The sequence below is a fragment of the Dendrobium catenatum genome, unplaced genomic scaffold, assembly GCF_001605985.2.
Source record: "Dendrobium catenatum unplaced genomic scaffold, ASM160598v2 fragScaff_scaffold_1024, whole genome shotgun sequence".
Lineage (NCBI taxonomy): Eukaryota > Viridiplantae > Streptophyta > Magnoliopsida > Asparagales > Orchidaceae > Dendrobium > Dendrobium catenatum.
The window spans coordinates 3,046,780-3,067,792 of record NW_021319486.1 but is presented as its reverse complement, the minus strand read 5'-3'; the positions used below and the strand labels follow the sequence as shown (position 1 = coordinate 3,067,792).

The following is a 21,013-nucleotide window of genomic DNA, read 5'->3' as shown; positions in this document are numbered from 1 at the left end:
TGACCCGCGCAACATACTCAGATGTCACGTGCGTACATACAACACGCTCGTCAGAGTCCATACGGGTATTCATATTTCAATGCATGAGAGGACATTTTGGAATAACCATTTATGCAAATGACCCCTGTTGACAAGTATGCATGGTTTTATTAATGCATACAAGAGTTGTTAGTTATGTTCACACACAAGGTGATTTGACCAAGTATTTTCCTATTTCATTTGGATCAAATCAAGGATCAACTTTAAGCCCATATCTTTTTGATTTAATCATGTATGTTCTTACTAAACATTTGCAAGAGGATGTATCCTGGTGTATGCTTTTTGCTTATGATATTCTTATTGTTAACAAGATTAAAACGGGAGCTGAAGGTAAATTTAAATTATGAAGGTCAATCTTAGAATCTGAAGGTTTTTGTTTGAGTAAATCTAAAATTGAATACATTGAGTATAATTTAGTAATAATAGATCTAGAGGGAGGGTTGCAAATTTGTGAGATCAAGCCATTAATAAGAGTACATGTTTTAGATATCCCGGGTTTATTTTTTGAAGTGATGGTGAAATAGATGTGGATATTGTTAGTAAAATTCAAATTGGATGATTGAAGTGGAGGAATGCAACAGGCTTGTTGTGTTAAAGAAATGTACCCCTCAAACTAAAGGGAAAATTCTATAAGATGATGATGAGATATGCAATGCTTTATGGAACAGAATGTTGGCCATTAAAAGAGAAGCATAGAGTTAAGTGTTGCAAAGATAAGGATGCTGATGAGGACATCGTCAGCATTGTCGACGCCCGGATTTTGCTCATCCTTGCCTAAGCAAGTTAAAACCACGAATTCTAATGATCACTCTTTTATTATAAACGATAATTTTATTTTGGGTTATTAAGTTTCAATTGATCTCTTTAATTTCTTAAAGTAACTCCTCCGTCGCATGTACGTTTCACATCAGATGCTCAGGTGGATAAGTGACTTTGCTCTTAGAGACAAAATGCAAAACGAGCATATACATGAAAAGGTTGCTCCAGTGGCAAATAAAATTAGAGAGTTGTCTTAGATAATTTGGTCATATAAAATGTTGACCTTCTGATGACCCGATTAGGAGAGTAGATGTATTAGATTTGTCCTGTGTTAAGAAAAGTAGAGGTAGACCTAAAAATACTAAGATAGAAAATATTATAAATGACATTTTTTTATTAGATTTAAATAAGAATTTGACTCTTAGCAAAAAACAATGGAAAAAAAAAAGAATTCATATAGTCGACCTCACATAGTGGAATAAAGGCTTGATGTTGTTGTTATAATAAATAAACTTGCTCGTGAACCAACTTGAACTCATAGAATTGAGCTCCAGCTTAAGCTCGAGCCAACCCTTAAGCTCACCTCGACTTGTTTACAATTACCCGAACTACCCTAAATATTTATAGGATTTATTACATTAAGTCGTTAAATAATAAAATTTCCCTAAGATTTATGGACTTATGAGTTTTAACTACATTATTCATAGGGAAGGTACAACTAAATATATTCAAAATGATTGTTATCGCCAAATAAATTCAAAATGACCAAGATTACCCTGGAAACCACATTGAAAGTGACTACTATGAAAAGTACCCTAACAAATTTATGAAGAGATAGGTTATCACATCCAATAATGTTGATGACATGATTAATGCTGCCACCATACTAATAGGCAATTTCCTAAAAGCTAGTACTTTAAAAACCTAATGAAAGATTGTTCCCAATAGCTTTTGAGATTTATGACAACTGCGGTAAGTCAAAACATCACTCATTTATTAAACTGCCCTTAGAGAGTGACAATAGATTCGGTGTTTCTTATCTACATGCTGAGTGGAGTGATCCTAAGGATTTTGAACATGCTGATATTTAACCAATTTTAAATCTCTACAAATCAAGAAATGGAGTTTCATTTTTCCTTTTGTTTACTCACCCAAATTATTCAAAAACTTTGCTCAATTCAATTTATAGCTATCGCCACATCGAAGGGCATCTTTAGCATTATTTTCTATATTTGCTCTTTGTTGTTGTTGTTGTTGTTTTTTTTTTTTTTTTTTTTTTTTTTTTTTTTTTTTTTTGCAATGCATGTTTTATTTCATCTCCTTTCACATTTATGCAAATCAAATTATTCCCAATAAAATGCTCCGGGTAATCTGTTCTAATCATATCATCACCAAGCATGACAAGTTCACCTAGGGTAGGCAAAGTAAGGCGACCACCTGAGAATAAATAAACACATTCGCATAGGGAAAATTTGCAAGAACAAATCTGATATGTGATATTAGTACATGGTAATTTTCTGAACGAGGAAATCATGACTATAGAGATGTAACATCACACACTTGAATTTCAGAACACATGCTACGTGAACAAATGAAACAACATAAGAAAGATAAACATTCCACAAAGGGATCAATACAATGGAAGTCACCAAATCAAGAAATCCATAAGATATTAAGAATAAAAATGACAATATCTGATACCTGTAATCATATGTTAAAGGTTCGCCATTTTGAATTGTTCTCAAAGCAAAAACACCTACGCGTGTTTCTCCATCTACTTGCCTATCAGAAAAGGCATGGAATGCATTATTGCAAAAGACGCGATAGTATGACAAGTCTATCTAGTTCAAGATGTCAATGTTAAGATGATGTTTGGAGGACATACCACTTCTCGAGCTTACAATTAGGATCACAACTGTGGTTTAGAAACCTAGAAAAATTCCCTTTGAAAGTAGCATCTATTGTAAAATCTTTTCGAATTTCACACATGTAGAAGTTTTGGTCGCCCCGACGTTTCATGTCCCAAAGCCTTTGTTCACATAAGGCATCATCAATAACTGAAATACAAAGAAAAAGGTCAACAGGAAACCATTAACGAGAAATCGACCTATAAAATTGCAAATCCGGCCTCATCTAAAAAATCAGAAACAGAGAAATTTTCAGCAGCAGAGATTAAAAATCATAGTGAGGTTCTATAACGCTGAAACTATAAATAACAAGAATCACACTATACAAAGGATTTCTTGACATTAAGGTTGGCACCCGCCATCAACACCAATAACTGCGTACACAGTTGCCAACAAAGTATGCCCCCACCATCAATACCAACACAAATTCCAATCACTTTATTAAGGTTGAAACTTCCCTCATGGTTGCTAATCTCCCCTCCTACAAGGAAAACGATCGAACAAACTACCAACAATCCCTTGATGATAACTCCAAGGCCTCAAGGCATTGATAGGAAATACTTGATTTAAAGTATTTCCTATTCACTTTTACAACAAATCTCAATGCAAACTGCTGTCCACAGCAGGAAAACAGCTAAAACAATGGGAAAAACAGGGAAAAACTGAGAAATTTGGAGAAAAGTCTTGTATTTTACTAGTAGATGCAAGGAAAATAGCAAAGATACAAGGATCCTCTATTCGAGAGGAGGGTGGCACTCTCCCAATCTCTAGAATTCGATCTAGAGCCCTAGCCACCAAAGAAGAACAAGAGAACTCAAAACCAATTTCACATAACCCTAATCTATCCTTTTCTCCCTACTTAATGCATACAATTCAAAAATAACATAAAAGGACCTAATTTCCCTTGCTTCCACTCCTTTTGGCTCCAAGATACAATTTGAAAAACAAGTGGACCCCACCCTATTTTCTCCCTATTGTTTCGCCAACTTCCTTCTTCTATAAACGAATTGAGCCGGCCCAATGGATTGGGTCGACTAGACCGGTCCATAGAGGACCGGTCTAACATTACCGCCCTCCTTTAGGGGCTAGGTGGATAGTCGTCCACCTGTAAGTGCCGCCTGAGTTGCTGTTCCTAGCTCCCTTCTCCATATTCTTCTGATTTTCAACCAATTGTGCAAACTTCATGGCCTCCCCTAGGTCCCTGGGCATCAGGATCTTCACCGCTGCTCTAACCTCTACCTTTAATCCCTTCATGAAGTTCCCTTCCAGCACAGTCTCGGACAAGCACTCAACTCTGCTGGCCAGATGCTCAAATCTCTCTCAGTAGTCTGCCACAGACCCCTCCTACACCAGAGCAAAGAACTATTCGTAGAAGTCTCCTCCCCGGTCGGTTTGGAAATGCTCTATCAAACTGTCCTTGAATTCTTCCCAGCTCCGGATAGGTCTTCTCTGATATCTCCACTGGTACCAAGAGAGTGCCTTCCCTTCCAGACACAAGCCCGCTGTCGATAACTTCTCCTCCTCCGTCAAGCCGTTTACAGCAAAGTACATTTCTACCTTGTAGATCCACCCATAGGCATCCTCCCCTTCAAAAATGGGCATTTTTAATTTTCTCACCTTCTGATCCCCGTCATTCCCCCCTAATCCTCCATAATTTCCCCTCTCCCATGTGCCTGGGCCTCCCCACGTCTCCCGATCTTCCCTTGCTCTACCCTGTCCCAATCCCCCTTCAAAATCCCCTCTCTGATCTTCAAAAACAGCTTCTCGTCGCCCATGATAACCCCCACGATGCTCCCAACCAGCACCCCTTGGTTCCACGCCTCCATAGGCATGCCTTTCCCCATATCTTCCGCCTCTTTCCTCCCTCTTAAAAGGCTCCAAATGAGGCCTTCCCCTGCTCCCTTCCACGATCTCCACTTCCTCTTCCTCCTGATGGATTTCAGAGTTGGTATTTTTTGCTGCTGTCCCTTTTGCATCAGACGCCGCCGATTGGGTTTGAAACTCCAACATCTTTTTCATCATATCCCGTAGATCGGTCACTTGCCCTTCCATGGAAGACATTCGTTCCTCCACGGTCTCCTTGATTTGATTTATCTCTCCTTTAATCCTCTCCTCCAAAGCATCCACCTTCTTAGCCGCCATCTCCTACGACTTGCAATTTATGAGAAGATCTTGGGATTTGAAAAAAAAAATCAGCAATTTTCTCCTTCGCATGTGCAATTTCAACCGCTGAAATTGGTCAAAAACAGCCCACGATTTGTCCCAAGACTTGCTCTGATACCAATTTGATAGGAAATACTTGAGAAAACAGCCAAAACAATGGGAAAAACTGAGAGAAATTTGGAGAAAAGTCTTGTATTTTACTAGTAGATGCAAGGAAAATAGCAAAGATACAAGGATCCTCTATTCGAGAGGAGGATCGCACTCTCCCAATCTCTAGAATTCGATCTAGAGCCCTAGCCGCCAAAGAAGAACAAGAGAACTCAAAATCAATTTCACATAACCCTAATCTATCATTTTCTTCCTACTTAATGCATACAATTCAAAAATAACATAAAAGGACCTATTTGCCCTTGCTTCCACTCCTTTTGGCTCCAAGATACAATTTGAAAAACAAGTGGACCCCACCCTATTTTCTCCCTTTTGTTCCGCCGGCTTCCTTCTCCTATAAACGAATTGAGCCGGCCCAATGGATTGGGCTGACTGGAAGGACCGGTCTAACAGGCATCTCTTACTATGGCCATAGAAGTCATCTTTCACATTTCATCTTTAAACGATATACCTTGCTCCTCTAATCATACAAAAGCGAATCTTTGGTAACATATGAATCATACTAGCGGAATCAATTCGACTGGGTTAGGCTTGACCATATGTTTCCTTCTTAGTTTGTCCACATAATAAACCTTATGTAAAGCTCATGTCTCCTATGAACTACTTTAAGCTAATCTATATGTATGTGTGCAAAATTTTTATATAATCTTAAATGATAAACTTTATCTCACTATACCACAGTGACCGTTTAGCACATAACCCTTATATAATTCTATTCTATCTCTATAAATGTGGATTGATGGTTTGTAATTTTTTAATTAATTAATTAAATTTATTTAATGAGATCAATTGAGTGTGCTCTCTAAATACCATATTGTGTGCACAATAGCTCCAAAATGTTTGCATTAAGTCTCTTCTTCTTACTCCATCAACTTTGGTATTAGAACGTGATTTGATTAATATTTCATTCCTTTTCTTTGATTTTCAATCGCTAAGCCTGCATTCCAATCATTGTTGCCTGCTAATTCACACCTACGTCATCCCAATCCTTGTAAAAAGTAATCTCCACAATTTGCATCTCCAGAACTTCTAGTCAATTGATTCTTATATATTGATAGCTAAAATCCCATCAAAACCCCTCATTAAAATACTTTACTCCCAAGCTGCGCATAACTCTTTCCTTTATCTCTTGACTACCTCTCTCTGTTAAAAAGAACCACGTCTCCTAAACATCCACCTTCCTATAGCCATCGTTCTCATTAAAAGCATTCAACTAACAACCGCCCTTATTAGTGCATTTTGCGACGTTCATGATTTTCCCCCACTTGCATAACCAACCGTCCTGCTTACTCTTGGCTCTCCATCCCAATCACACATTGCTCACACACTTTTTCCCATTGCCTCACACCATGCAATACCCATGCATAGCCATCTCGATTGTTTTCAACAACCTGCATCCAATCTTAAGTTCTCATCTCGACAATATCCCACTTTCCTCTCATTTAGTTTTCGAAGGTCGCAGCATTGAAACATCTCTACCTGCAATAACACCATGCCTCCCTTATTGACATCCCAACGATCTCAATGCCTTAATCCGCATCCTCTAACTTCAAGTTCAATCTTAGTATTGATTCGTTCACGATAGCACTCTTCCATCAACGATCACTTGTTATCAGCCATTGCGGCTTCCACCAGCCATAAAGGGAGACCTACTTACAAGAAGATCACAAGTTCATATAGTTTAACTATACTACGATAAGGACGATTTTCTACTATGATTACTAATTTTATAAATCCATCATTTCAATTCCACAAGCCTACTTGCAGGTTGAGTGCTATTTTAGATGAAATGATATAACAACAACATCATCAAGCATTTATCAACTATATTCGGTCAACTACATTGTGTCCTATTAAGAGTCAAATTCTCATTTAAATCTAATAAAAATATCATTTCTAATATTTTCTAACCAAATCTTATTAGGTATACCTCTAGCGCTCTTAACATAGGTCAAATAAAAAACGTCTACTCTCCTAACCGTGCTATCAGAAGGCCAAAGTTTTATGTGAACAAACCATCTAAGGCAACTCTCTAATCTTATATCCATTGGAGCTACTCCAACCTTTTCACGCACATGCTTGTTTCACATTATGTCTCTAAGAGTAAAGCCACTTAACCTTAATTGTATGTTTTTCTTTTAATGGCCAACATTCTGTTCCATAAAGCATTGCAAGTCTCACCACCTATCTTATATAATTTTCTATTAAATTTGAGGGGAACTTTTCTATCAAGCAAAGGATCTAATATGTTCCTCCACTTCAATCATCCAACTTGAATTCTACTAATAATATCTCCATCTATCTCACCATCACTCTGAACAATAAATTTGAAAAATATCTAAAATGTGTATTCTTCTTGATCGCCCAAAGTCACAACCCCAAACTAGATCTATTACTACTAAACTTACACTCCATGCAATCGGTTTTAGGTCTATTCAAACAAAAACCTTTAAACTCTAAGATTGACCTCCATAATTCAAGTTTACATTTAAGTTCATATCTAGTCTTATCAACAAGAAGAATATCATCAACAAAAAGCATACACCAAGGTAAAACCTCTTGCAAATGTCTAGTAAGAACATCCATGACTAAAGCAAAAAGATATGAACTTAAAGCTGATCCTTAATGTAACCCAACTAAAATAGGAAAATACTTGATCTAACCACCTAGTAATTGAACACAAGTAACAGCTCCTGCAAACATATCCTTACTGACTTGAGAAATGATGAAATGGTACTTAGGAAAAATGTTGATCAGGGGTTTCTAATCAATACGAAAGGCAAACTTAATTTAGATAATATATAAATGATCAAGGATGAACTTGAAAACCTACTGCCTAACTTATTGAATGACTATAGCATTAATAACGCTCCAAAAGAGAGTTCTTAAAAATCGAATTGCCATATAACAATTACAAGAATTGAAGTCAAACCACACAATGAAGTTGAACAGGTTTTTCTTTCAACTCAATTCTATTTATTTCTAATTTTTTATGTTTTTAATTAATTTTTCTTATTAGGTTTATTCACCCTCTTTGAATAATATTAGTTTTAAAAATATTATTTTGAGATTGGAATAAATTAGATTTGAATTTAAAATATAGCCTTATACTTATAAATTAGTTTCTAAAATATATAAGCACTGCTGGCTTGTAATTGATTAATTGATGGATGAATGAAATTTATGTTGTAAGGTCAATTGAGTGCGTTTAAAATCATATGAAGAGACCAAAGCAAAAACTATAGTGGGCAAAAGTTTAAAATGATTCAAGAGAAACAAAAAATATATAGCTCTAAACGAAAAAAAAGGAACGGTGGGAACTCGTTTGAAACAACCCTAAATAATTGGAATACGACCACTCCTGCTGCTAAAGAAAATTCAGGAGTTTCGTAAGCATATACTACTTAGATTCATCAGAAGTAAATCATACCTTCTCCTACGTATTCTACCACAAAACGACCCTTTTCAATGGACTCCAAGGCAATTGCCCCCCAGCCACACCAATCTGTCTGCAAGAGAACATGGATTAAACATGCTACAGCTACTAAAGTTATGGTGTCAAATATAAATAATGATAAGCTTATTTTAATTTATAAAAGCTTTGCAACAAGACAAATTTATCATTAAAATGCCAGTTCCATTTATGGTTCAGTTGAAGATATATGCAAAACAGAGAACCATCATGCCAACTTATGTCTTCAGCATTCTATTTCAATCTCACGCAATTTTACTGGCCCAGAATACAGGATGCATTTTCATAAAATTGCCCTTGGGGATCAAACCCAGAACCTATTGCTTCGCTAAGCAACCTCTCATCCAGTAGACCACAGAGTAATTTACTCACAAGCTTTTACTTGTTTAATTAAATTATTAATTAAATTCTAAAAATTAATTTTATTATATATATATATTAAGAGAAATAAACCACACATTAAAATTTAAAGTATGTTACAAATCATCAATTTAATTTGAACTTTTTCTCTATATCTAATTTAGTAAGTAGATGAAAGAAAAGTATCTTACCTTGACAACCTTTATCTTTTTTTCTTTGCGGAATGGTCTGTTTGTGCACATTTCTGAGCAATGACAGGCCTTCGTGCAACTGAGTGAAAGACCTCTGTTGCATAATCAAAGACATGAATGAAAAAGAATTATTTGATCAATAGAATGTGTGGCTCAGAAGGAAATTAAACAGAACTCTTTCTTTATCTGGAAATGATATGAGCAGTCAGACTTTTTCATTGACACGGCTCAGAATTTGTCAACTCTATAGAGGAAGGCTCAAACTATCCTAACCAGCACTTGCAGGTAATTCTATAGAAGAATTAAGGGAAAAAAGCTCGAAAGAAATGTACACAATTTGATGCATTTCAGGATATACATAAGGGAAATCTTAAAAATCTAAATCTGTGTGTGTTAATGCATTGGGAGGGTTGTTCTAATGTGAGATCAACAGAAATTTGATGAGTAAAACGAGCCGTAGTTTCAGCTAAAAATTGCTAAATTAAGATATCCATTCCATTAAATATGAGAGAATTAAAAAGGAAGGCTAATGCTTGCTTTCATTAAGAGTTATGATCATTACGTACCATATTGAATAATATAAAAGGCATATGCATCGGAAATGAACATTGGAAACCAGATTAACCTCAGTTGCAGCAGTTAGCAACCGAGAAAAAACTTTAAAAGAAAAAAAAATTCCTGCCGATATGAACTAAAGGTCAGTGAAAAACAGACCGGTAAAACTTCTTGCATGCAAAGCGAGATTTCAGCCGCAAACTTCCGTAAAGATATGCGCATGTTCTCAAACAAAGTAGGTAGTCATATGCACCAATCATAAAGGAAGAATAAGGTAGAAAGCAATTGTTAAACCCTAATATCTAGAACAGGCATTACATGACCTATTTTGACTATTATCCAAAAAGGATAACATGAAACAACAGAAGGATGGTAAATGTGAAATTTCTATTCTAAAGAACTCAAGGTATTGGAATTCTGGCTTGTTTCAAGCAACTACATGCAACATGAGAAGCTAACAGAAATGTCACCGGAAAGCACAATGATGACAATAAACAAAAAAAGTTGCAAACATTTTAACTGTATCAACGCAAGGAACGCAAGAGATGATAACAAACAATTATACTGACTTACTTAACAACCGGACGTCTATTGAAATACGCAGATTCTAATGAAAAACTACACGAATGCAATGCAAAAAAAAAAGTATATATATCAATAATTGCCAGTTAAGCTTATCCAGTTTTTAAGAAAATCCAAGCACAAATTAAAGGCAACTAACCATGAATAAAATGGTTGGTTATATTGTGGAAGAATTGAAAAGCTTTAAGAAGATAATTTTAGCAATTTTAGAGAACCAAAAGTGTCATCTAAATTGGATACCAGAGGAAGCTAAACATACCGGTCATAGAATAGCATGAGATTGGTAAAGTATTATCAAGTGAGTTATACTGTTTTACCTGCACTCACAGTTCTCACTGCAGTCAGAATTTGCATTGCAATTTGTACATCCAACATTAGTATCAGCACCATCACGTTTCCGCTTGACCAAATAAACATCTTTCAACATTAAGGATCAAAATAAACATGTCAACACCATACCAATTATTAAAAATTAAGGATTTTTAAAACTTCCAGTATAGTTTCAGTACAATGGCAAATCCTGGATGAAAATTGTTAAAAGATCTCAAGGATACTGCGCTTGATATGTATGTAAGGAGCTGGCTCAGTAATGTTCTCCAAAACATCATTCACAATCGAGCCAATCTCATACTCCTCCTCAACATACGGAAGAGGCAGACGATGGAACACTTCCTGTGAATTGAAGGAATTTAAAATTGATCAGTTAATATTTACACAAACCTCAATAACATAGGCTTCTAACTGCCAGAAACGATTCCGCTAGACCAATTTCAGATAAACATGATGGCAATACAGATTTCATAAAAACAGTGATGGTTTCAGAAACGGATTAACTTGAGTAACATATTATGTGGGTGTTAAAAATTAAACCCGCTTGGAAAACATAGTGCAAACAAGCAGCACTTTCCATAAATAAAAGCCAGCAGCATTAAAACAGCAGACACAACAAATTAAAAAACGAGCAAAAATACAAATTTTAGTCTAACCTCCAAGTCACTTGTGGCATCTGCATGCTGTTATCCAACAAAGAACATTCCTGTCAGACAACCTAAGCAATAAAAAATAAGAATGGAGAAACATAGAAACAAAAAAATAAATAAATAAAAAGTAAAATGAAAAGGGAAATTTTAATAAATTATAACTTTTCAGTTTGTGTCATATATGCATATAAAAGAAAGAAAAAAGCAACAAAAGCCATTAACTAAAGAGAAATAAAGGCAACGACAATAATGGCCCTTTAAAAACAACATGACCAAAAAATAAGAGTTCTTGCATGATCAAATAAAGAGAAAGAATTAAATACTGCAAATAATTCATATAATTTGTTGTTCTTCAATTTGTATGTCATAATTTGTGTCATTCTTTAATGCTTTATAATTTATGCTCTTACTCTGCATTATTTCAATTTTCTAGAGGAAAAGTGGCAATAAGCATCCCTTGGACATGACTTGCAATCTTGTTTAACAGTTTAGAGTTTTTTATCATTTCAATAGGAACCATCTATCATGTCATGTAACAGTATGCAATTTTGAAGAAATACAAAATGAGTTCATGCAAGGATTTGCGCCCAACCCCTAGGCTTTAACACCGCCTAAATTTTTTATGAGAAAAGTATCAAAATGGTCTCTCAAATCTTTGTGAGGGACCAAAATAGTTCCCTAACTCTTTTGAGGGGCCAATTTGACCCCTCAACTCTTTAAAATGGGATCTTTTTAATCCTAACATTCAATGTTGGAATTAATAGTGTTAAATATAAAGATATTTTAAACATTTTTTATTAAATATTTATTAAATGTAGTTTTCAAGTAATTATAATTTTTTAAAATTTTTATAAAGCATTTCTTTAATAAAAAATTAATAGTAATTTTAATTTTAATTTTAATTCAAAAAATTTTAGTCATATTTTATAAAAATTGAATATCTGCTACCTGATGTTTTATAGTTGTATTTATTTTAATCAATTTTAAAAATTTAAAATGTTATTCAATTCCAGAGTAATTGAATAAAATGACAGTGGAGTATGCACAGAGCAATTTGATTTTCACATTTCTCTGCTTCGAATTAAATAAGATGAACTATAAATCTGTTTCATTCTGAATAACACGCATAAGTAATACGGATCGTACTTCAAACTAAAGCACATAATCCATGTTTCCTTTTAAATTGGAGAGGTGGAACAGACGAATGGAGTTCTCACGCAAGCGAGCAGGTCAGTAGCGTAGTTGGGTTGATAGCACAGAGCACGAGTGGGCGGTTTATCACACGTACAGGTTGATTGCACAGGGCAGATAAGCAGGCAATTCGCATGAAGTGGGTCTGAAAAGGTGCATGCAAACGGGCGGGCTTGTACGGGACTGGACTGGCATGTGTGCTCGAGTACAGACAAACGCGAGTAAGATTCACATGAAGCAACCGAGGTGACAGTACAGGCCGTCGCGAGTATAACTGGATGCGCGGTGAGTGAGGTCGAAGCGTAGTCGGGAGTTCTGTCCGGCGTGGAGATGTCGAACGCGGGAGATTGGTCCGGCGTGAGGGTGTCAGACGCACGAGATCAGTCAGACGTGAGGCACGAGTGGTAGGGTTTCGCCTGAGAGTTGAAGCGGGCAATGATTGTGACTGTACGAAGGTGCGGGCACAGTCGGGATCCGATCCAGCGATAGTAGTCACACAGAGAGGTCAAAGGTGTGTGAAACTAAGAGTAAAGGGTATTTGGATTTTTGAATGCAAGAAAACAAGCGTAAGCCGCAAGTTTCTGTTCGGTTTTCTGCCATTTTATAGAGCAAATTACCAAAGGGATGTGGAGTTTTGCCGATCAAGGCATATTTTTTAGTTATTTTTCGCCTCAATTTTTTTTTTGTTTTTTAAAGTTCTAGAAAAGAAAAGAATTAATAATATTTATATTTAAGTAATTAGAGATATGTATATATGAGCTCTTATTTGTGTTCAAACACGATATGATTTGACCAAGAATTTTTCTATTTCAATTGGATTACAAAGGATCAACTTTAAGCCCATATCATTTTGTTTTAGTCATAGATGTTTTTACTAGACATTTGCAATAAGATGTGCCTTGGTGTATATTTTTTGCTGGTGATTTTCTTCTTATTGATAAGATAAGAGGGGGAGTTGAAAAATTTTTGAATTAGGGAGGTCAACCTTTAAGTCTAAGATTCTAGTTTGAGTGGATCTAAAACTAGAATAAACGAAGCATTATTTTAGTAGAATAAATTTATTAGTAATGAAATTTTTTGTGGTGAGACATGTAATGGTCTTATTGTGTGATAGAAAAGCACACCCTAAACATAAGGGAGAATTTTATAAGATGGTGGTGAGGCCTGTAATGCTTTATGGTTCAAAAAATTGACCATTAAAAGACAAGCATAATAATAAGTTAAGTATTGCTAAGATGAGGATGCATAAGTGGATGAATGGTTTTACACTTAGAGACAAAATATGAAATGAATATATATAAAGGTTGGAGTAGCTTCAGTGGCAAATAAGTTTAGAGATAGTCACCTTAGATGGTTTGATCATATAAAATGTCAGCTTTTCGATGATCCAGTTTAAAGAGCAGATGCATTAGATCTACCCAATGTCAAGAAAATTAGAGGTAGACTTAAAAAGAATTTGCTAGAAAGTATTAAAAATGACTTTGTTTTTATTAGATTTAAATGAAAATTTAACTCTTAATAAAGCATAATGAAAAAAAAAAATTCATGTAATCAACTTTATGTAGTGGGATAAAACCTAATTGTTGATATTGTTGATCTCTATACTAGTGTCGTGGTCGAGTCGACCGCGCAAGATGAATTTAAAAAGTGAAAGAGCTCAAAATCGCACAAAACTCACCCGACGCATGTCGATTAAAAACCAAAATTGCCTTAAATAATGTTTTATACTTAACTTCTTTAAAAAATGTAAATGGGGAGTTCAGGTGTGTAAGTCAAGAGCTAGGAGGAAAAAATTTATTTCATAGTTTTACTATAAGTTTAATATAAATTGTATTTTGTTATGATTTGGATTCCTTTCATTTTTAATTTTCAGTGTCATGAGTCTAGAGTGTAGTGTATTTTATTTTTTGTTGACTTACAACTTCAGGTGGATTTTAATATCTTTGAAATTTTCTAAGTCATGAGTTCTGTTAAAAATTTTGGCAGTACCTCAATATTATCCCCGCATAAGGGGCTGTATCAGGATGTGTAAAGCCTTCCCACTTGCCAAGAAAGGCAATCATGGCAAATGTCAAGTGACACCGCAGCAGCAGTCTTGTTCTACGCTCGCTAATAAAAGCGATAACAAGATCTTCAAGTACCTGTTTAAAACACAGCATTTCCCCGCCTAAAAAAACAGTGATATGATCTTAATTTTTTTCATAAATAATAAATTTCCTCACTCGCTAATAAAAGAGATCACGAGTACTTATATTTCATGCATATGAATTTTTCCACTCGCTAATAAAAGCAATCACGGGTACTTATGTTTCCACGCTCTCTAATAAAAACGATCACGATTACTTTATATTTCATGCATAGAAATTTAAAATACTAATGTCGGGTTTATACCTTAAGGGCGCAGTGAGTTGGTGACCGAGACAACGACGACGAATGACGACAACAAAGGAAAAACCTATGATACACAAATTTATTTTTTATCACATATGCAATATAATTAATTACATATGCTTTCTTTTAATTTAAAATAGGAGAGAGGGAGAGATTAACTCTTTTTTTAGATAGAGACAAAGAGAGGAAATAAGAGAAAGAAAGATATTTGCATAAAAAGAGGTTTATGATGTGTAGGAGAATTGAGGGTAAGGTTTAGAGATAGAAAATTCTTCACTCTCTAATTTTAAAGAGAGAAAGAGAGAAGAGGGATTTTTTCTCTCTCTAAGAGAGGAGATATAGAGGAATGATAGTAAAGGAAGACGTTTGGGATAGAGAGAAAAGCATTTGTAAAGAAATTTCTCTCTTTTTATAGAGATAACTTTTCTCTCTCTAAGCTAGAGAGAGTTGGGATGAAAGGACTTTTTGGTTAAAGATATGTAAGATATGTAAGTCTTATGAAGAGAGATTGGTTGTTTGAAAGATGGATATAAAGATATTAGAAAATTAGGATTAGGTTTGTTTTAGATTTGAAAAAAATGGAAGAAAAATAAGATAAAGGAGAAGGGTAAGAAGAAGAAGAGGAAGAGGAAAGAGAAGAGAAAAAAATGAATGAGAAAAAGGATGTAGGAAAAAGGAGAAAGAAAAAATGGAGGAGAAGACGAAGAAGAAGAATGGAAGAGGAGGAGAAGAAAAAGAAGAAGAATGGAAATTTTACCTTAAGCTTTGAGGGAGGAGGCTGGCAGATGAGAGGCATGAGATAACCGAATGGGGAGAGGGGGAATCGTGGGTTTGGCGATTTGGATAGTGTGAGAGAGTGTTATGAGCATTTAAGTGGATTTAAGGGTTTAAGTGGGGACATTTTAGTTTTTTTTTAGATTTTTTTTAATATCTCTTTCTCTCCCTCTCTCTAAATTACTTTTATAATTATATGGCATGAAAAAAATAACTTTATGATGCACCAAGTTAGTCATCACATCGTTGCCATTCGTCCATGTCGTCACCTCGATTTGCACGTCCAAAATTAAAATTTTCACTGATTGATGACCTCAATCAATATGGACATCAATTTTAGCTATTTTTGTTGCTCCGGACGCATCGACGCTATTCGTTTCACGAACAGAGGCCATTTTGGCAATTTTTAGGGCTGCAAGCGAAACAAATGTTTGACAAGCTACTCATTGCTTGGTTCAATTAAAGCTCATTTGTGATCATTAAACTAAATAAACAAACAAACTTGAATATCATTTTAAATACTCGATCCTTAAATAAACAAGCTTGAACATTAATGTGTTAGGTTCATTTATGTTCGCAAACAACATTTGAAACTTGTGAACAAGCTCGACAATAAGCTGGATAAAAGCTCGATTCGTGTTCGATTCAGAGCTCATGAATAAATTCGATAAAAATTTGATTAATATTTAATTATAAAATTGATAAATAAATATAATATAAATATTTTAAATTTATTATACCATAATAAATTTGTTCATGAACAAGAAACGTTTTACATTTATCCACATTTGCTAGATTATTTGTTTAAGACATTCATGAACAAATTTAAAGTTTGTTTGTTCAATAGATTGTTTGTTAAATATATTCACAAACATGGCTCGTTAATGTTTGTTTGTTTAAAGCTCGATAAGCACTAAACGAACCAAACATAAAGAGAACATGAACCAAACATGAACAACGATAAATTAAACGAACCAAAATGAATACAAAAAATAAAGCTTAAATCAAACATGAACCGAACTTGAACGATGTAATAATAAACGAACTCAAACATGAACACTCACATACTCAGTTCGGCTCGATTCGCTTGCAATCCTAACAATTTTGGTTTCTGATCGACATACGTCGGGTGAGTTTTGCGCAATTTTAAACTCTTTCACTTTTGAAATTCACCTTACGCGGTCGACTCGACCCCAACACTAATATGGAGGTCAACATATGCTTACACCTTGAAGCATATACTAGTCACTTTTATTTCCAATTTTGCCTTTTTAAACCTTAAAATGAACATTCTAAATATAAATGAACACAATAACATCAAACTAATAAAGATTATGATGCATTTAAATTTTGTGTGACACATGAACAGTCATTAAGAAAAATTTGAAAGGAATTAATTCATCATGGTGAAAAATGCAACAACAACGTAAATTCTTTTGGAATGAAAGAAAATCTACCTTTTTATAAATAACAAATAAGAGCTTATTAAAGTTGTTTAAAATAACAAAAGAAAATGCTAATTTATTCCTAAAAAACAAACAATTAAGTAACCATGTTCATGAATGCCATGAAATCAAATAAAAGTGTTTTATTAGGAGCTTAAGCAAAGGAAATCACCCATTTTTAAGAACTAACCAAAGTTGTTCAAAAAAAAAACAGAAGAAAATGCTAAATTAAGTGTGCTAAAATAAAAAAACGCAGTATGCCATATAAATCAAATAGAAGCATTTTCTAGAAACTTGATCAAAGAAACAAGCTTCACAGGATTCAGAAGTACAGATGACAGAGAGAAGAATGGCAATTACAGATTTCATAAAAACAGTGATGTTTCAAGAACGGATTTTAAACTTGAGTAGACATATTAATGTGGGTGGTTAAAAAATTAACCGCTTGGAAAACATAGTGCAAAACAAGCAGCACTTTCATAAATAAAAGCCAGCAGCATTAAAACAGCAGACACAACAAATTAAAAAACGAGCAAAAATAGTCAAATTTTAAGTCCTAAACCTCAAGTCACTTGTGGCATCTGCCATCTGTCATCCAACAAAGAACATTCCTGTCAGACAACTAAAGCAATAAAAAATAAGATGGAGAAACATGAGAAACAAAAAAAAATAAAAAATAAAAAGTAAAATGAAAAGGGAATTTTTAATAATTATAAACTTTTCAGTTTGTGTCCATATATGCATATAAAAGAAAGAAAAAAAACAAAAGCCATTAACTAAAGAGAAATAAAAGCAACGCATAATGGCCCTTTAAAACAACATGACCAAAAAATAAGAGTTCTTGCATGATCAAATAAAGAGAAAGAATTAAATACTGCAAATAATTCATGATAATTTTGCTTGTTCTTTTCAATTTGTATGTCATAATTTTGTGTCATTCTTTAATGCTTTAAAATTTATCTCTTACTCGCATTATTTCAATTTCTAGAGGAAAAAAGTGGCAATAAGCATCCATTGGACATGACTTGCAATCTTGTTTAACAAGTTTAGAGTTTTTTTAATCATTTCAAGTAGGACCCATCGCTATCATGCTCATGTAACAGTATGCAATTTTGAAGAAATACAAATGAGGTTCATGCAAGGATTGCGCCCAACCCTAAGGCTTTAACAGCTGCCTTAAAATTTTTTTAAATGACAAAAGTATCAAAATGGTCTCTCAAATCTTTGTGAGGTGACCAAAAATAGTTCCCTAACTCTTTTGAAGGACCAATTTGACCCCTCAACTCTTAAAATGGGATCTTTTAATTCCTAAACATCTTAATGTTGGAGTTAATAGTGGTAAATATAAAGATTTTTAAACATTTTTAATTAATATTTATTTAAATGTAATTTTCAAGTAATATAATTTTTTAAAAATTTTTATAAAGACATTTCTTTAATAAAAAATTAATAGTAATTTTAAATTTCAATTAATTCAAAGAATTTTAGTCATATTTTATAAAATTGAATTATCTTGCTACTGAATGTTTTACAAGTTGGTAATTTATTTAAATCAATTTAAAAATTTAAACATGGTTATTATTCCAGAGTAATTGAATAAAATGACAGTGGAGGTATGCACAGAGCAATTTGATTTTCACATTTCCCGCTTCGAATTTAAATAAGTGAACTATAATCCTGTTTCATTCTGAATACAACGCGAATAAGTAATACGAATCTGTACTTCAACTAAAGCAATAATCCATGGTTTCCCTTCTTAAATTTGGAGAGGTGGAACAGAACGAATGGATTCTCTCACACGCAAGCGAGCAGGTCAGTAGCGTAGTTGGGTTGATAGCACAGAGTCACGAGTGGGCGGTTTAATCACACGTACAAGGTTGATTGCAACAGGGCAAGAAAGCAGCAATTCGCATGAAGTGGTCTGAAAAAGGTGGCATCAATCGGGCGGGCTTGTAAACGACGGAACCTGGCAGTGTTTGCCTCGAGTACAGCAAACGCGTGCTCGAGTACACGACAAACGCCGAGTAAGATTACATGAAAGCAACCGGAGGTGACAGTACAGGCCGTCGCCGAGTAATAACTGGATGCGCTGGTGAGTGAGGTCGAAGCGAGTCGGGAGTTCTGTCCGGCGTGGAGATGTCGAACGACCGGAGAATTGGTCCGTGCGTGAGGGTGTCAGACGCACGAGATCAGTCCAGACGTGAGGCACGAGTGGTAGGGTTTTCGCCTGAGAGTTGAAGCGGGCAATGATTGTGACTGTACGAAAGGTGCGGGCACAGTCGGGATCCGGATCCACGCGATAGTAGTCACACAGAGAGGTCAAAGGTGTGTGAAACATAAGAGTAAAGGGTATTTGGATTTTTGAAATGCAAGAAAACAAGCGTAAGCCGCAAGTTTCTGTTCGTTTTTCTGGCCATTTTATTAGAGCAATTACAAAAAGGGATGTGGAAGTTTTGCCGATCAAGGCATATTTTTTAGTTTTTTTCGGCCTCAAATTTTTTTTTGTTTTTTAAAGTTTAGAAAAGAAAGAATTATAATATTTATATTAAGTAATTTAGAGAATATGTAATATGAGCTTCTTATTTGTGTTCAAGACACGATATGATTTAACCAAGAATTTTTTCTATTTCAATTGGATACAAAAGGACAACTTTAAAGCCATAAAGTCATTTTTGTTTTAGTTCATAGATTTTTTTACTAGACATTTCAATAAGATGTGCCTTGGTGTATATTTTTTGCTGGGTGATCTTCTTTTAACTTAATAAGATAAGAGGGGAGTTGAAAAATTTTGAAATTAGGGAGGTCAACCTTTAAGTTAAGATCTAGTTTGAGTGGATCTAAAACTAAGAATAAACGAGCATTATTTTAGTAGAATAAATTTTTAGTAATGAATTTGTTGTGGTGAGACATGGTAAGGGCTTATTGTGTGATAGAAAAAGCACACCCTAAAATAAGGGAGAATTTATATAGAGTGGTGAGTGAGGCTGTAATGCCTTTAGGTCTCAAAAAATATTGAACCATTATAAAGACAAGTACGCATAACTATAAGTTAGTGATTGCTGAAGATGAGGATGCATAAGTGGATGAATGGTTTTACGACTAGAGACAAAATGTAAATGAAATTATAGATAATATATATAATTATGTTTATTTATTTATGAAGTGAGTAAGGCTTCAAGTGGCAAATAATTTAGAGATTATAGGTCCATGCCCTAGATGGTTTGATCATATAAAATGTCAGCTTTTCGATGATCAGTTTAAAGAGCAGATGCATTAGATCTACCTAATGTCAAGAAAATTAGAGGGGTAGACTTAAAAAAGAATTTGCTAAAAAGTAATTAAAATTGACTTTTTTTATTTAGATTTAAATGAAAATTTAACTCTTAATAAAAAGCATAATGAAAAAAAAAATTCATGTATCAACTTCATGTGGTTGGGAATAAAAACTAATTGTTGATATTGTTGACTCATGCTAGTGTCGTAGGTCAGATCGAGCCGCGTACAAGATGAATTTACAAAATGAAAGATCTCACACAAATCGCACAAAACCTTTCACCACACGTCTTGGTCGATTAAAAACCAAATCGGCCAAAATAATATGTCGTTCAACAAAACAGCAGCGCTTGATGTGAATAATGGAGTAGCGAAAATCAAACTAAGATCATACGCCTCATAATTGATTAAGATCATCGATCAGTCAAAAATTTTAATTTGAGAAACATAAATTGAGGCGACGACAATGGTCCGAACAACGACGACGTGGGCGACTGACTCGACGCACCAAAAAAAACTTTTCATACCATATAATTAATATAAAGTAATTTATGGAGGGATAGAAGATATATTTTTAAAAAAAAATCTAAAAAAAAAAACCCAATATCCCACTTAAACCGCTCATAAACATCTCTCACAATTCTCCCAAACCACGATCCCCCTTCCCCATTCGGCTCTCTCACGACTTTCATTCCGCCAACAGCCACCGCACCTCTAAGCTCAAAGTAAAATCTTCATTCTTCTTCTTCTCCTCTCTCATTTC

The 21,013-nt window shown here is 34.5% G+C and overlaps 1 protein-coding gene across 2 annotated transcripts in view; it reads right to left on the bottom strand.

The window, feature by feature from the left end:
- Window positions 1–21,013, bottom strand: part of LOC110103080 (histone-lysine N-methyltransferase ASHR3) — a 41,217-nt gene that overhangs the window by 3,200 nt on the left and 17,004 nt on the right. For both annotated transcript variants that reach the window (XM_020831638.2, XM_028697993.1), the window contains exons 4-10: window positions 11,183–11,209; window positions 10,751–10,868; window positions 10,514–10,613; window positions 9,060–9,153; window positions 8,467–8,545; window positions 2,684–2,855; window positions 2,500–2,580 (exon numbers count right to left, since the gene is read on the bottom strand). In XM_020831638.2, coding sequence (XP_020687297.1) covers window positions 2,500–2,580; window positions 2,684–2,855; window positions 8,467–8,545; window positions 9,060–9,153; window positions 10,514–10,613; window positions 10,751–10,868; window positions 11,183–11,209 — 671 coding nt within the window. The remainder of the gene's footprint in view (window positions 1–2,499; window positions 2,581–2,683; window positions 2,856–8,466; window positions 8,546–9,059; window positions 9,154–10,513; window positions 10,614–10,750; window positions 10,869–11,182; window positions 11,210–21,013) is intronic.